Source organism: Protopterus annectens, chromosome 14.part0, assembly GCF_019279795.1.
Source record: "Protopterus annectens isolate FY-2018-M chromosome 14.part0, PAN1.0, whole genome shotgun sequence".
NCBI classification, from domain to species: Eukaryota; Metazoa; Chordata; order Ceratodontiformes; family Protopteridae; genus Protopterus; species Protopterus annectens.
In genome coordinates, this window is record NC_056748.1 from 159,243,464 (window position 1) to 159,259,919 (window position 16,456).

General features: G+C 45.1%; 1 protein-coding gene across 1 annotated transcript in view; it reads right to left on the minus strand.

Annotated features, from left to right (window-relative positions):
• The window catches only part of TDRD1 (tudor domain containing 1), a 2,513,511-nt gene that overhangs the window by 1,208,466 nt on the left and 1,288,589 nt on the right, over nucleotides 1–16,456 (minus strand). Inside the window, exon 15 of the mRNA XM_044055533.1 lies at nucleotides 5,763–5,930. Within this exon, the coding sequence (XP_043911468.1) occupies nucleotides 5,763–5,930 (168 nt within the window). The remainder of the gene's footprint in view (nucleotides 1–5,762; nucleotides 5,931–16,456) is intronic.

Genomic DNA, 16,456 nt, shown 5'->3' on the forward strand with positions numbered 1-16,456 from the left:
TTCGTTTTAAAAGTCTGGAAATAATACTGGCAAATTAGTAGTCTGTCTGATATTAGACTCTGACACTACTTCAGATAGAAAGGTGGGATTTGCTCATAAGGAGAGACTGTCTGTGAAAAATCAGATAAGGTGGTTTACATGACAAGGCCTGAATTTCTTAAATTCTTCTTGCAGAAGTTAGTGCCACCAAAAATGATGTTTTCCATGACAAGTACTTTAGATTACAGTCTGCAGATGGTTCAAAGGGAGAATGTACAATGGTTTACAACACTAGATTTAGATCACAAGGATATTTGAAGGGAAGTTTAAAAAATGACTTACAAAGTCTATTAGAAGCCAAGAAACATTCTTACAAATCATCATGGAAATTTGAAATTGCTAACTGTATTCAAATGGGGAAGCTCCTACATTGAAAACAGTGGCTAAGAATTCTAAATTATTAGCAGAAAAGGAAAAAGGGTCAATATCCCTTTCACGAACCCAGATGGTAAATATCTTATTCCAGGTAGAAGCGATTATGGGAAGCCAGGAGAATATAGCATACTGGGAAAAAAAGGTTAAGATGCCTGGCAATTAGTGTAACTGGAGGAACCATGCTGGCAGCTTGAGGTTCATAATACCTGGGTGAACTAGTCCGTCTGGATGGGACAGAACATCTGGAGTTGGGTCCAGAGTCCACTGTTGATGAATAAAATAAGGTCAAAGAAAGGGGAACCAGATCTGTCAAGGCCAAAAAGGAGCAAGGAGCAATGAGGATTACTTTGCTCTTCAACTTGAGTGCTTTCTGTAAGAATTCTGGAATCAGACGTATTGGGAGAAAGGTATATAGGAGTCTGGAGGGCCAAGTGTAAAGAAATGACTTCCCTGGAGGGGGAGTCGGGGCAAAGTAGTTGTTGCACTTGTTGCTTAGGGGAGAGGCAAATGGGAAGCAGCAATGCTGGCCCCATAGACGGAAAATCTTTTTAGTCACTTCTGGATTGACAGACCACTCGTGAGGCTGAAGGATGCATCTTGCTCAGTTTGTCTGCTATCACTCTGGAACTCCCCAGAATATGCATTGCTATCAGAAAGCAGTTGGAAGAGATCGCTCACTGCCACACTATAAGTGCTTCTCGACAAAGGGGGTACGATTCGATTCCTCCCTGTTTGTTGATGTACCAAACTACTGACATATTGTCTGTCTGAATCAGAACTGTTCCAAGAGGAAGAGCAGGTTGTAAGGCTTGCAATGCTAAAAGCACCATTCTTGGCTCCAGAACACTGATATGCAAGTTGTCTTCTAAGGGGAATCAAGTGCCTTGGACAGTCTTGCCCAGAAAATGTCCCACACCTCAGCTGGGAAGGATCCGTGGTCACTATGGCCTTGGATTCTGGAAGGATGAAGGGGCGGCCCAGGAGAATTTCTTTGGAATGAATCCACCAAGCTAGATCCCTTCTGCAATGACTGGTGATCAGCATCTTTTCCAACATAGGCTGACACAGCATAGACCATTGAGAAGTCAGCAGCCACTGCAGAATTCTCATGTGATACCTGGCGTGGGGAACTAGAGTTACTGTTGCTGCCATAGAACCTAGAGCCTGTAAAGTTAGGCAAGCGGGAACCTTGTTCCTGTGAATTATTTTTTAAACCTGGACTATGTTTTTTTGAAATCTGACTGGGTGAAGGGTTGCTGTCGTATTCAGCACTGCCCCTATAAACTCCAAAGTCTCAGATTGCGACAGTTGGGATTTTTCATGATTTATCATTATTCCCAATTATGCACAGGTCTGGAGAACATAATCACTTGCTTCTATCAATCTATGCCTGGTTGGAGTCGAAGCAGTAATAAGCCAGTCGTCCAAATACAGAAACACCGGAATCCTTACAGTCTCAAGTGAGCTGCTACTACTGTACATTTACTGAATACCCTGGGGGCAGTGGTGAGATGGAAGGGTAGCGCCCTGAATTAGTAATTACTGGCTCCCAGCCAAAAGCAGAGGAATTTTCTGGAGAGCTTGTCCATTTTTATGTGGTATTATGTGTCCTAAAGATCAGTCGAGTACACAGTCATCCTTTCCTAAAAACAGAAGAATGGACTGTACAGTGGCCATATGGAATTCTGTTTGTCGAACTGATTTGTCCAACACTCACAGATCCAAAACTGGTCTCCAGTAGATTCTTTTTTGGCACTAAAAAGAATCGTGACTAATTCCAGATCCGCTATGGTCTGGTGGGGTTTCTTGGATGACTTCTGTTTAGCAGTTTTTGAATTTCTAGAATTGCTGGTTCCTCTGACTGGGTAAAACACTTTTTTTTTTCTGCGTATTGGGGAAGATGGGAAAAAGGTATGGTATAACCTCTGGATATGATCTATTGCACCCAAGAATCTGATGCTACATATAGCCAGCTGTCTTGGTGCAAGAATAAGCTTCCCCCTACTGCCTCCAGAGAAAGACAATTGGGCCTTTCAGGAACGCTGAAAGGGCTTACCCTGGAAAGAGTCCTTGAAGCCCTGGTTCTGTAGGCCACCTCTACTGTGTGGATGGTGTCTTCCATTACAGTCCCCCCCTCTTTGCCCCTGAGAGAACTGGAACTACATGTGTCTTGGAAATTTTTTGAACCACATCTTTACACTGCTTCCTGGAAAAGGATCTTTGGGGATGGGGGAGGAAAAACATACACCCACAGCAAAAAGGGTCTTGCCATCCTTCTCACACCTGGATAATGTCTCTCTAACTTTTGAGCGAAACAAAGATGATCCATCAAAAGGTGCATTGATGAATGAAGACTTAAATTGTTCCGCAAAATCAAATAGGCACACCAAGCGTGTCTTATGGCTATGCCTGAACCTGCTGCTTTGGTGGTCTCTTCGGCTGCATGCACAATGAGCCTCATGGACGAGTTTGAAACAGACTCTAGGCTGGCCAACTGGGAAGCAACCTTCTCTTGGACTCCCTCAGTAACAGCTCCTGCCAAGGTATCAGACAGCTCCTTAATTAGATCCCTCTGAAGTCTGGTAAAATGTGCCAGGAAATTCAAAGCCCTTAAGGTGAAGGTCAATGAAGTGAAGCATAAACTCGTTTCCCAAAACTATCCATTGTCTGAGACTGTTGGGTGGAAGGACAGAGGAACTCTCCTCAGTGAGTTCCTTTTTTGTGGCAGCTGTTACAACCATGGCATCTACCACTAAAGCTTCAGCCCAGAACTGGGTGCAGATAAAATTTTGTCTGGCCTCTTGGGAATAGGTTCAATGGTGTCCTGACCCATTCATGCATGCTGAGAAATCAAATGAATGAGTTTGTCAGCGAACTGAGTCAGCTAAGAGGTAGAAGTGTGAGTACCGAAAGCCTGCAGGTAAACATATTCCTCTGAAGAAGGGTTTTGGGACTTCCAGTCATACCTCTGTTCCAAAATTAATAGGATGTCTCCAAAGGAGACATCTAAAGGAAGTGAACTTGAGGACCCTTCCCATTCATCAAAATCAGTGTTTTCCATTACCAATTCCTGTAGGGAATCCAAGCGCTTCCTCTTGCACTTCTTCTGAGGAACCTCCTCAGGGGGTAGTCTGGGAAGGCATCAGAAAATGACAGAATCTGTATCTGAGATTTCTGAACTCTCTGCCCCAATGGAGACAAGTCGAATAACTGGGCGTGAGGAAGGTATCTGCTCCCAGGAAGAATGGACTGACCAAGTCACTGAAAGAGACGAGGCCCACTCCACTGTGTCAAAAGCTGGCGCCCCTGAAGAAGGAGGGGAGCCAGGAACAGAGCTAGAATGCCTTGTAATCGTGGTCACTCCCCGCTCTGGAGAAAAAGACCCCTAGAGACAAAAGCTGGAGTAGAGCCGAACTGTGCCAATGCTCCAAAGTGCAGGGATGGCTCAAAAAAAAAATTGGAATAAATTCCTGCCCCTCTGAGCCAACAGGACAGATAAGGTCCTGGGAGATCGCAGACGAAGTAACCAAAGAACTCAGGACAATAACCGGTTCCAAAGAGAGAGAGAGATCTCCAGAACCAATTCAATCGGCGCCGGACTAGGCGCTGTAAACTCTGAAGCGTCAGAGGAGTTCAGAGGAGTAATGGTTAAAGAGGTGAATGAAGGTTAAGCTCCTGAACCTATAGGGGCCAGAGCAGAAGGGAGTCCGGTGAAACCTTTCACCCACAAAATGTTATTCAACAGTCTCTCCATGTCAAGCCCTGTAGGACTTTGGGTGGAACAGACTGAGAACAGAGAGGGTGATTTAGGTCTTTGAATAAAAACTTCAGGTAACTCACCCACAAAGGGGACAATAGATGAGGTGCGAGTAGTTCTGGGTAAAATTTCCTGTTGTCTTATATCCACAGTCTGCACCAATGTGCTGGCGCCAATAAAGGACCAGATGACACATTTTCTTGTGCCAAAGCTTTTGGAGTGAAGGGTTTTGACATAAGAATGGCAGCTGGTGATTTTCCCGGTACCGAAGTCTTACAGCCTGAGTCCATTAGTTGCGAGGAACGTTTAGGAGCCAAGGAATTATGCTTCTTAGATGTCAGTGCTGACAGAGATACTGACAAACTCCTCTTTTTGCTCTTTTCCACAGATGATGATGGAGAAGAAATATCCATTTTACTTTTGTCTACAGCAGATATGACCCATCCAAAGGAGGAAGGGATCAGCCCTTTCAAGATCAGTTTCTCCTTTCAACAAGCACTCTATGGCTAAAACCATGGCAAATACTGCAGTCCTCCTTTAAATGTACAGGACCCAAACAATAGACATATAACATATATAAATCAGAGACAGATATCTTATGGCGGCACTTCGGACATTTTTTGAAACTACAAGTGACCTTAGTTTTCTGAACTATAATACAAAAAGGGCTTTAAAGAACACACACACACACAAGGGGGATAAGAAAGTAACCTTCTCCAACAGGAAAAACTAAAGAAGGAAAGCAGATTTTTTTTTTTTTTAGATGGGAAGGGGAAAGGAGAGATGGAAAGAAACTATCAATGATGATAGAGTACTCAGAAGTGTATGGGAGAGGGCTATAAACAATAACAGCAGAGAATACACTGAAGTGTACGGACAGGGGACAGTGACCGCTAGTTAAAGGGTACAGGAAAACTAAAAGGGAATAACTACACAAAAGTTACGGAAACAAAGACATTTGAGGAAAAATATCCAAGAAAAGCGAACTAAGCTCGAGAGCTCTGGTGAACGCATCTTAACAGAAAAGCAGCCCATGGGATCTGAGGTAACTGGGACAGAGGGATTCTGAGTAGAGGAGAAGTTCGACAGTTTTTTTTGGTTACGCGAACTGTAGTAATGGCCGAATTGGTTCCACTATCAGAACCAAACCCATATGTCAAGGATAAAATGAAAATTGACAGCATTAGAACAAGTACCTTCTTTATTCTCAGTCATGGTAATTACAAGTCAATGCTCAGTTTTGAGCTTTCAAAGCACAATTCATTCAGTATCATGCCTGCATAGGCAGACTTAAGGTATGCATGTAACTGCATGGGTAAGTCAAGGGTCTGACAAAAGCGTACACCCAAACTGTGTGATTGCAGCAATGCTGCGCTGTTAAGTAAGCTCTGGGGGAGGACTACTGAAAGCAACTGGAACCTATCAAACGGATAGCAAGTGCAAAAATCCTACAGAAAAAACATGGGCAGGGCATCTATCCCTGGGTAACCAAGTGTTATTTAACTGCTCATCATGAAAGAACATAACTGCATAAAACACACTTTATATCAGAAATTAGTACCATTTCTTTACCCAACAAGTAAACACGTACCTGCCATACAGCAATGGATGGCTTGGAAAGGAAGCTCAAGAAACTCTGAGGGGATGGGACGCAGCTTCTCTACTGTTGTCTCAATTTCATTTCCGTAATCCACAAACTGAACCTTTGTGACTTTTACTGAACACTGCTTCCCTACAGCACGATACCAATTTCCATCACCTGGGTAAAGTGGAAGAAACAAAAGATTATTTCAGTCATTATAAATGATTTTTACAACTCTGAGCAAAAGACGTATTTAAAGCATTTTATCAGACAGAGGCGGAGGGGAAAGCAAAAACACCGAACAGTATAAAATATAACATTACCAGCAAAACAAGCAACATTATTTGAATGACATCTGTTTACCTGTGTTTACATATACTAAACTAACCACAAGTAAGAAAAATAGATGACATGGTAAAGAGGCAAGAAATGTTCAGATTGCCTGTATTAAGGGTTGGATATAGCAAAACTGTATGATTATATTTTAACATCAGGAACATTATTATCAATGTCCTGCAATCATCTTAACCTTTTACTACCTAGTGAGAGTTTAAATTTAAATGCTTTAGCACTCCTAATACAGGATGGCCTAATCTTAAAAAAAAAAAAAAAAAAAAAAAAAAAAAGGCTGGCAATCACCACATCATTAAAACAGAAGACGGTCTGCAGCATGCAACACTTTGTTACAACCTTCTGATTCCCCATCACACAGCGAGGCAACCCATTTCATCCAAGCTGATGTCCCTGCACTGTATTTGTATTTCGACGTACAACAAAAACGGTAATCAATCAGTAGCAAAGTTTCCAGAAACCAATGAGATTCCCGTGGAAATCTGAAAGATGGGAAGGAAGATCTAGAAAGTTTTTATATTAAAAAATATTGGGGGAGTGGACTAACAGCATATTATAAGAAAACTGTGTTGGCTGTATTAATCAAAGGGGGCAAAGACCCTTCAGATGAAGCTTCACATACACCAATTTCAAACCATGACTATGAAGTGCTTATATCTACACTAGCTAAGGAAATGTCAAAGATGTTGCCAAAATTTATACACATGGATCAATGTGGCTTTCTGGAGGGGAGGCAAACATTTCATAACATTAAAAGAACAATATCGATCCAGAGGGAAGCAGAATGTAAGGAACACACTGCTATTTTTGTGGGGTTTTGACTGTGTCAAATGCTTTTTTGCTTCAATCAGAATTTTGAGTACAGCAATGGAGGCATTTACATTCCCCAAAAGAATAACAGGGTTTGTTAGGAGGATCTATGAAGAGTTGGAGTCAAGAATTAAGGTGGGAGGGTCCCTCTCTGATGCACTTTTTTTGAACAGAGGAACAAGAGGAGGGGGTGCTCTTTTTCCCCCTTATTAGCTCTATATTTATAGCTTCTGGCAAAGCAGACATGAAACTCCCGAATTCAAGGATATAAGTGGCATGGTAATCAAGAAAAGGTAGCTTTATTCTGTAACCTGATAAATACAAAAAATGATATTTTAGTGTTATGGAATATTGTGACACATACAAACATGATATTTTAGTGTTATGGAATATTGTGACACATACAAACATGATATTTTAGTGTTATGGAATATTGTGACACATACAAACATGATATTTTAGTGTTATGGAATATTGTGACACATACAAACATGATATTTTAGTGTTATGGAATATTGTGACACATACAAACATGATATTTTAGTGTTATGGAATATTGTGACACATACAAACATGATATTTTAGTGTTATGGAATATTGTGACACATACAAACATGATATTTTAGTGTTATGGAATATTGTGACACATACAAACATGATATTTTAGTGTTATGGAATATTGTGACACATACAAACTTTTAGTTATGTACTCACCATAACTTCAGATGTTTGGGATCCATCTCGCCTACATTCTGACTGATGGGTTCGGAGCCGATCCCTCGGCTCCGACTCGGCACGCTTATGCCAAAGAGCGAAGTCTCTTATTGGCTGAGCTTACTATATCCCAGGATGCACCACTACCAGTCCCCCAGATCTAGTTTGTCCACATACATGCACACATGCACGCCCTGCTTATATAACATTGTCAGATGAAACAAGATAAAACAGTAGAACTCAAAACCGTTCAATCTCTTCTGATCTCCAAGGCAGGGGGAAGGAGGGTGGGTATTAGGAATGTAGCCGAGATGGATCCCAAACATCTGAAGTTATGGTGAGTACATAACTAAAAGATGTTATGTGATCCTATCTCGCCTACATTCTGACTGATGGGACAGCGTCCTAGCACCTGAATCCTGGGTGGCTCACTGGAAAACACTCCTGAGTACCGTGGAACCAAATGATGCTCGCCTTTAGATGCCACATCCAATTTATAGTGGGAAATGAAAGTGTGTGGATTGGACCAAGTAGCAGCACAAATCTCGATATAGCGAGCTTGGAATGAAAAGCTATAGAAGTCGCCATAGCCCTGGTAGAGTGAGCTTTGATAGATGTTGTAAGCTGCTTATTGAAGAAGAATAAGCCTGAGTTATACAATCTCTAATCCATTTGGAGATAGTAGCTTTTGTGATGGTTTTACCCAATTTATTGTCTGAGAAGGACACAAACAGCTGGTCTGACTTACGACATTGCTGAGTCCTGTCCAAATAGAAGCGCAATTGCCTGTGAACATCCAATTTATGGAGAGTGTATTCTGCTTCATTGGAGAATTTTGGGAAAAAAACTGGTAGCTCTAGAGATTGTTGGAGACAGAGATTAGAACAGACCTTTGGGACAAAGGATGGATTAGGCCTAAGTGATACTCTATCCTTGTGGAAAATCAAGTACGGTGGTTTAATAGACAGGGCTTGAAGCTCTGAGACTCTTCTTGCAGAAGTAACTGCAACTAAGAAGGCAGTTTTCCAAGACAGATATTTTAACTCACATGTAGCAGCCGGTTCAAAAGGGGAAGATGTTAATGCGCGAAGCACCAAATCAAGATCCCACGGAGGCAGGATGAAAAACTGGGGTCTTAACAGGCCCGCACCTTTAATGAAAGTTTTGCATAGTCTGCTGCTCATCAATGGAGGATCCATGGATTCGTGGAATTTAGAGATAGCCGCTAGTTGGACTTTAATAGTAGAGACAGAAGATCCTTGATTAAACAGGGATGTTAAGAATTTCAAAACCTCTGGGATTGGAGCAGTGATAGGGTCTAAGCCCTTGAGTTGAGCCCAGATAGCAAACCTCTTCCACTTACTGAGATACAATTTCTTAGTGGTGGGTTTGTGGGCTGAAGATAAAATGTGAATAACTTCCGGGTCTAATGTGTGACTTCTGACTAAAGTCGGAAGTGGAGGAGCCAAGCTGTCAACTTCAAGGAGTGAAGGGACTGATGCTGTCGTCCCGACTGATGAATTAACAGATCCGGAATTAGGTCTAAAGTCCACGGATCGTCCACCGCATGTTTCTTCAGGTAGGGAAACCATACCTGACGAGGCCAGTATGGGGCAATCAGTATCATTGTGGACCCCAATTGAGAAGCTTTTTGAATGACTTTGGAGAGAAGTGGAATCGGAGGAAAGGCATAAAGTAGCCCTGTTGGCCAAGGTTGTGCTAGAGCATCCATAGCTGCTTCTCCCTGATGTGGAGTCAAGGAGAAGAACCTTTTGCACTTCGTGTTTAGTGGTGTTGCAAATAGGTCGCAGCACGGCGTCCCCCATCTCCTGAAAACCTGAGCTGCTACTGTTTTGTTTAGGGACCACTCGTGAGGAGAGAGAATTGTTCTGCTTAATCTGTCTGCCAGTATATTTGATTTCCCCGGAATGTGGGTCGCTACCAAGAAACGGCTGGTAGCTACAGCCCATTCCCACACCCTCATGGCCTCTCTGCAAAGGGGGTAAGATCTGGTCCCTCCTTGTTTGTTTAGATACCAGACCACCGACATGTTGTCTGTGTGGATGGCGATTATGCCCTGAGGGAGAAACCTGTGTAAGGCCTGTAGGGACAGAAGTACCGCCCTCATCTCCAATACATTGATGTGGAGAAGAGTTTCGTCTGGAAGCCAGGAGCCCTGAACTAACCTGCCCAGACAATGCCCCCCCCACCCTGTCTGGGAGGCATCTGTCGTCAGGGCGACCACTGGAGAGGGAATAACAAAAGGACTTCCTTGATTTAGATTGGATGTCTGAAGCCACCAGCGAAGGTCCTGTTTGCATGTTTCTGTAATTATAATGGGATGATTGAGGGGAAGGTCCTGAAAGGACCATTGAGTTGACAATAGCCACTGAAGAATCCTCATGTGCAATCTTGCCAGAGGAACTAGAAGAACCGTGGCAGAAATCGAACCTAAAACTTGTAGGACCATCCTGGCTGGGGCTTTGGATCTTGAAATCAGGGCTTGAACCTGGCCTTGTAAAGTTTGGATCCTTTCGGTCGGAAGAAAACAGCATCAATCTTGAGTCTATCTCTGCTCCTATGAATCTTATGCGCTGAGAGGGCAGCAAGACAGACTTTGACCAATTGAATGTAATTCCCAGGGTAGCACCCAGGGAGATGGTGGCTTTGAGGTTGTCCATTAGTAGATGCCTGGTGGTGGCAGTCAGGAGCCAGTCGTCCAGATAGGGAAACACTTGGAATCCAAGACTCCTCAGGTGAGCAGTCACTACTGCCAAACACTTGGTGAACACCCTGGGGGCTGTGGTGAGACCAAAGGGCAGTGCACAAAATTGGAAATGACTGTCTCCCAGGCTGAAGCGCAGATACCTCCTGGACGCCTGATGTATCGGTATGTGATAATAGGCGTCCTTGAGGTCTATGGAGCACATCCAAACATCCTTCTCCAACAATGGGAGAATGGATTGTAACGTGACCATTCGAATTTGGATTTCGTGACGGATTGGTTTAGTCTGCTGAGATCCAAAATTGGTCTCAGGTCCCCTGTCTTTTTTGGCACTAAAAAGAACCTCGAGTAATTTCCGGATCCGATCTGGTCTGTGGGGACCGGTTGGATGACTCCTTTTTCTAGCAGCTTTAAAACTTCTGTGGCTGCAATTTCCCTTTGACTGGGTGGTGGGTCCGGGATTTTTTTGGACGGTGGGGGTGAGCATGTGAATGGGATGGTGTAACCTCCGACAATGATCCGAAGCACCCATCTGTCCTGAGTGATTGACTCCCAGGCTTTTAGGTGCTTGGCAAAACGGCACCCGACTGGCTCCGGAGCAGCACAGCCGGGCAATCCCTCACGAGGTGTGGGAGGCTGAAGAGCCACGAAAGGACTCGCGGTCTCCAGAATTGCGGGGCCCTCTGCCACCTCTGGGACGGCGTCTCCCAGAAAAATTTCCCCGTCCTCTGCCTCTGGAAGGGGAATCTTCCTGCTGTTGAGGAAAAAACGTACGTGATTTACGGAACCACATCTTCCCTCCTCCTTTAGCCTTGGGATAAGGCGAAGGGAGTGGAATAACAGGCACCTCGGCAGATAAAGTTTTTCCCTCTTGCTCACAGCGGTAAGGGTGTCTTTAACCTTAGGTCCAAACAAAGAGGACCCATCAAAGGGAGCGTCGGAAGGAAGACTTGAAGGCCTCCGAAACTGACACAAGCGGAGCCAGGCTTGTCTCCGTGAGAGCCACGCCTGTGCCTGCCGCTCTACCGCCCCTTGACGCATATGAAATGAGCCTCATGGGCGAGTTAGAAATTGGCGTAAGGATAGCCAACTGAGAGCTAACCGACTGGGCTAGCTGCTCAGGTAGGTTACCCGAGAGGAATCTGACAGCTCCTTGACCAGATCCCTCTGAAGCCTGGTAAAATGTGCCAAATAATTCAGAGACCTTAAAGTAAAGGCCGCTGAAGTCAGGGTGCGCTTCCATACCTGTCCATGCTCCTAGACTCCTTATTAGGAGGATGGACGGACGTTGAAGCCTCTGCCACGTCCTGTTGTGTAGCAGATGCCACCACCATGGCATCTACAGCCACGCCTTTAGTGAGGAACTCCTTCTCGGGTGGGGCAGATAAAAATTTATTAGGGCGAGAAGGGACTGGTTCCACGGTATCTGGATGTTCCCACGCCCTTCGACAAACTAAATCCAGGAGCTCGTCGAAGGGCGGAGACACCCAGGAGGCGGAGAGCTGAGCCCCAAAGGCCTTGAGGAGCACTGACTCATCAGCAGAGGGGGGTTTGGATATCCAGCCGCCTCGTTGTTTGAGGATCTCTAAGATGTCTGCAAATGAGACATCATCCGAGGACGACTTCGGGGACCCCTCCGCATCATCAAGATCAGTGTCCGATGTAATAGACTCGGGAGTCCACGTGCTTCCTCTTGCACGATCTCTTCCTTGGGGTTCCTCTGAAGACAACTCCGAAGAACCCTCAGGAGGAGGGGAACCCCAATGGGGTAACCTCAGGCCCAGGGGCTCCGCTGCCTACGGACAGGGAACTGCCAAAGACCCAGTCTCCACGCCCAGGGAAGGTGCCGGTAAAGCCGGAGAGATGGCGAAGACTTGGCCAAGGCACTCCTCATAGCTCTGTAAGCCGGACCCCCAGGATCCTGGGAGTGTCCGGTCCCCGGTGCCATGATAGCCGACGGAAGTCCCGCAGCCGAAGCACCGAGAGGGAGGCTCGGAACCGATAGCATAGGTCCCGAAACATCACCCCGGGTCCAGCCGAAGAAGTCCGTGTACCAAACTCGGACCAAGGCCCGGGTTGGAGTAAGGGTCCGAGCCGACCCTAAGAACTGCACCGGCTCCAACAGCACCTGCTCCGGCGGAGCCGAAGCGGTCGGAGGAGGAATAGCAATGGGATGGGCATGGGCTATCGGCTCCGAAGCCAACTGGGTCGGAGCGAAACAAATTTTGAAAGACTGGGGACTGGAATAGTCTTTGGAGCACCCTGTCTATATCCGAATCCGACATCCTCGATGACTTAGAGGATACTGAACGGGTTCGAGATGGCCTCTCCAACGGCCCCAAAGGGCTAGGGGACGGCTCCGAGGCGACTCGATGACTATCGGCGCCGAAGGAATACCACACTAGTTTCCATCGGTGCCGAGGAGGACTTGGCGCCGAGGAGGAAGTGTCTGGCGGGCAACCCTTGTCGGCTCAGAGACCAGTGGAGCCGAAGGTGACCCGCCTCTCGATGCCCCAGCCATCGGCTTCGAAGCCAGAGGAGTCGAGACTGGTGGCATCGAGGCAGACCGTTCCGCCCTCGGCTCCGAAGTCCTTGGAGCCGAAGGAGAAGCCTGCCTATGTCTTTTGGCGGCCGGATCCGACGGACTGGTCGGAGCCGACGCCTTTTCGTTTAGCTGGAGAAGGAGAGGATGCTAAAGCTTCTTCAAAGGAGGGTTTTATTAAGCCTTTAAGAATGAGTTTATTTTTCCTCTCCTGGAGGACCCTCGAGGAAAAAGCGTGACACACGCTGCATGACTCTTGTAAATGTTTTGCACCCAAACAATAAACACAGAGAGAGTGGTCATCTGTGATTGACATTTTAAAATTACATTTGGTGCATTTTTTAAAGCCCGAAGGCCTAGGATTCTGAGACATTATGACCAATAATGCAGTAATTCTCTGACAGCAAGAACAACACTATCCTAATTTGACTTGACTTAACTGACTCTACAAAAATCAGTTTACAACTGCCGATTTAAACAATCCGGAACAACAATAAACTCAAGGGGATCTGAAATCCCAAAGGTTTGAGGGGTTGACTGACCGGGAAAGGCCCTACAGATGAAGGAGGCCTGAAATCAGAAAACAACGCCCAATCACACTACAAGTTTTCACAAAAAAAACTCCAATCACTACACAAAGCACAGAGTAGCCGTTAAAACAGCTTTTTATGATAGGAACAGCAAAATTCTGACAGAAAAAAGTAAGTAAAATACTACTCAGCTCAGCCAGCTCGAGACCACGTCTTCGCTAGTTAGCGGCAAACGAGATCTGGGGGACTGTTAGTGGTGCATCCTGGGATATAGTAAGCTCAGCCAATAAGAGACTTCGCTCTTTGGCATAAGCGTGCCGAGTCGGAGCCGAGGGATCGGCTCCGAACCCATCAGTCAGAATGTAGGCGAGATAGGATCACATAACATCATGATATTTTAGTGTTATGGAATACTGTGACACATACAAACATGATATTTTAGTGTTATGGAATATTGTGACACATACAAACATGATATTTTAGTGTTATGGAATATTGTGACACATACAAACATGATATTTTAGTGTTATGGAATATTGTGACACATACAAACATGATATTTTAGTGTTATGGAATACTGTGACACATACAAACATGATATTTTAGTGTTATGGAATATTGTGACACATACAAACATGATATTTTAGTCATCATCATCATCATTCTCTTTCAGCTTTTCCCGTTAGGGGTCGCCACAGCGGATCATCTCTTTCCATTTCTTCCTATCCTCTGCATCTTGCTCTGTCACACCAACCGCCTGCATGTCCTCTCTCACCACGTCCATAAACCTTATCTTAGGCCTTCCTCTATTCCTCTTACCTGGCAGCTCCATCCTTAGCATCTTTTCCCAATATACCCATCATCCCTCCTCAGCACATGTCCAAACCAACGCAATCTCGTCTCTCTTGCTTTGTCTCCAAACTGTCCAACATGAGCTGACCCTCTAATATACCGATTCCTAATCCTATCCATCCTAGTCACACCGATTGCAAATCTTAACATCTTTAACTCTGCCACATCCAGCTCTGACTCCTGCCTTTTTGTCAATGCCACTGTCTCCAACCCATATAACATAGCTGGTCTCACTACACTCTTGTAGACCTTCCTTTCACTCTTACGGATACCCGTCTGTCACAAATCACTCCTGACACTCTTCTCCACCCATTCCACCCGCCTGTACTCTCTTCTTCACCTCTCTTCCACATTCACCATTACTCTGAACTGTTGATCCCAAGTACTTAAACTCGTCCACCTTTACCAACTCTACTCCTGCATCCTCACCATTCCTCTACCCTCCCTCTCATTTACACACATATATTCTGTCTTAGCCCTGCTGACCCTCATTCCTCTGCTCTCTAGAGCATATCTCCACCTCTCCAGAGTCTCCTCAACCTGATTCCTACTCTCACTACAGATCACAATGTCATCTGCAAACATCATAGTCCACGGGGCCTCCTGTCTGATCTCATCTGTCAACCTGTCCATCACCACTGCAAATAAGAAAGGACTCAGAGCTGATCCTTATGTAATCCCACCTCCACCTTAAACGGATCTGTCACTCCCACTGCAGTCCTCACCACTGTCACACTACCCTCGTACATATCCTGTACCACTCTTACGTACTTCTCTGTCACTCCCGACTTCCTCATACAATACCACAACTCTTCTCTAGGCACCCTGTCATATGCTTTCTCCAAGTCTACAAAGACGCAATGCAACTCCTTCTGACCTTCTCTGTATTTCTCCATCAACACTCTCAGAGCAAACATTGCATCTGTAGTGCTCTTTCCTGGCATGAAACCATACTGCTGATCACTAATCATCACCTCCCTTCTTAACCTTGCTTCCACTACTCTTTCCCATAACTTCAAGCTGTGACTAATCAGTTTTATCCCTCTGTAGTTACTGCAGCTCTGCACATCACCCTTATTCTTAAAGATAGGTACCAAAACACTTTTTCTCCACTCCTCAGGCATCCTCTGACTTTCCAAAATTTCATTAAACAATCTAGTTAGAAATTCCACTGCCATTTCTCCTAAGCACCTCCATGCTTCCATTGGTATGTCATCTGGGCCAACAGCCTTTCCATTCTTCATCCTCTTCATAGCTGCCCTTACTTCCTCCTTGCTAATCTGTTTCACTTCCTGATTCACTATCCCACATCATCCAACCTTCTCTCTCTCTCATTCTCTTCATTCATCAGCCTCTCAAAATACTCTTTCCATCTACTCAACACACTCTCCTCTCTTGTGAGTACCTTTCCCTCACTATCCTTTATCACCCTTACATGCTGCACATCTTTCCCAGCTCTGTCCCTCTGTCTAGCTAATCGGTACAGGTCCTTTTCTCCCTCTTTAGTGTCCAATCTCGTACAACTCTCCATATGCCCTATCCTTAGCTTTTGCCACCTCTCTCTTTGCCATGCGCCTCATCTCCTTATACTCATGTCTACTTTCTTCATCTCTTTGACAATCCCACTTCTTCTTCGCCAGCCTCTTCCTCTGTATACTCTCCTGTACTTCCTCATTCCACCACCAGGTCTCCTTGTCCTCCTTCCTCTGTCCAGATGTCACACCAAGCACCTTTCTAGCAGTCACCCTTACTAGTTCTGCTGTAGTTACCCAGCTATTCGGTAACTCTCCACTGCCTCCCAGTGCCTGTCTTAACTCTTCCCTAAACTCCACTTCACAATCACCCTTTTTTAACTTCCACCATTTAATCCTTGGCACAGCTTTCACATTCCTCCTCCTCTTCTTGATCACCAACGTCATTCTACATACCACTAATCTATGCTGCTTAACTACACTTTCACCTGCCACCACTTTACAGTCTCCAATCTCCTTAAGACTGGCCCTCCTACATAGTATATAATCAACTTGTGAGCATCTTCCTCCACTCTTGTCGTCACCCTATGCTCCACCCTCTTCTTAAAATACGTATTCACCACAGCCATGTCCATCCTTTTCGCAAAATCCACAATCATCTGACCTTCTGCATTCCTCTCCTTAACACCATACCTACCCATCACTTC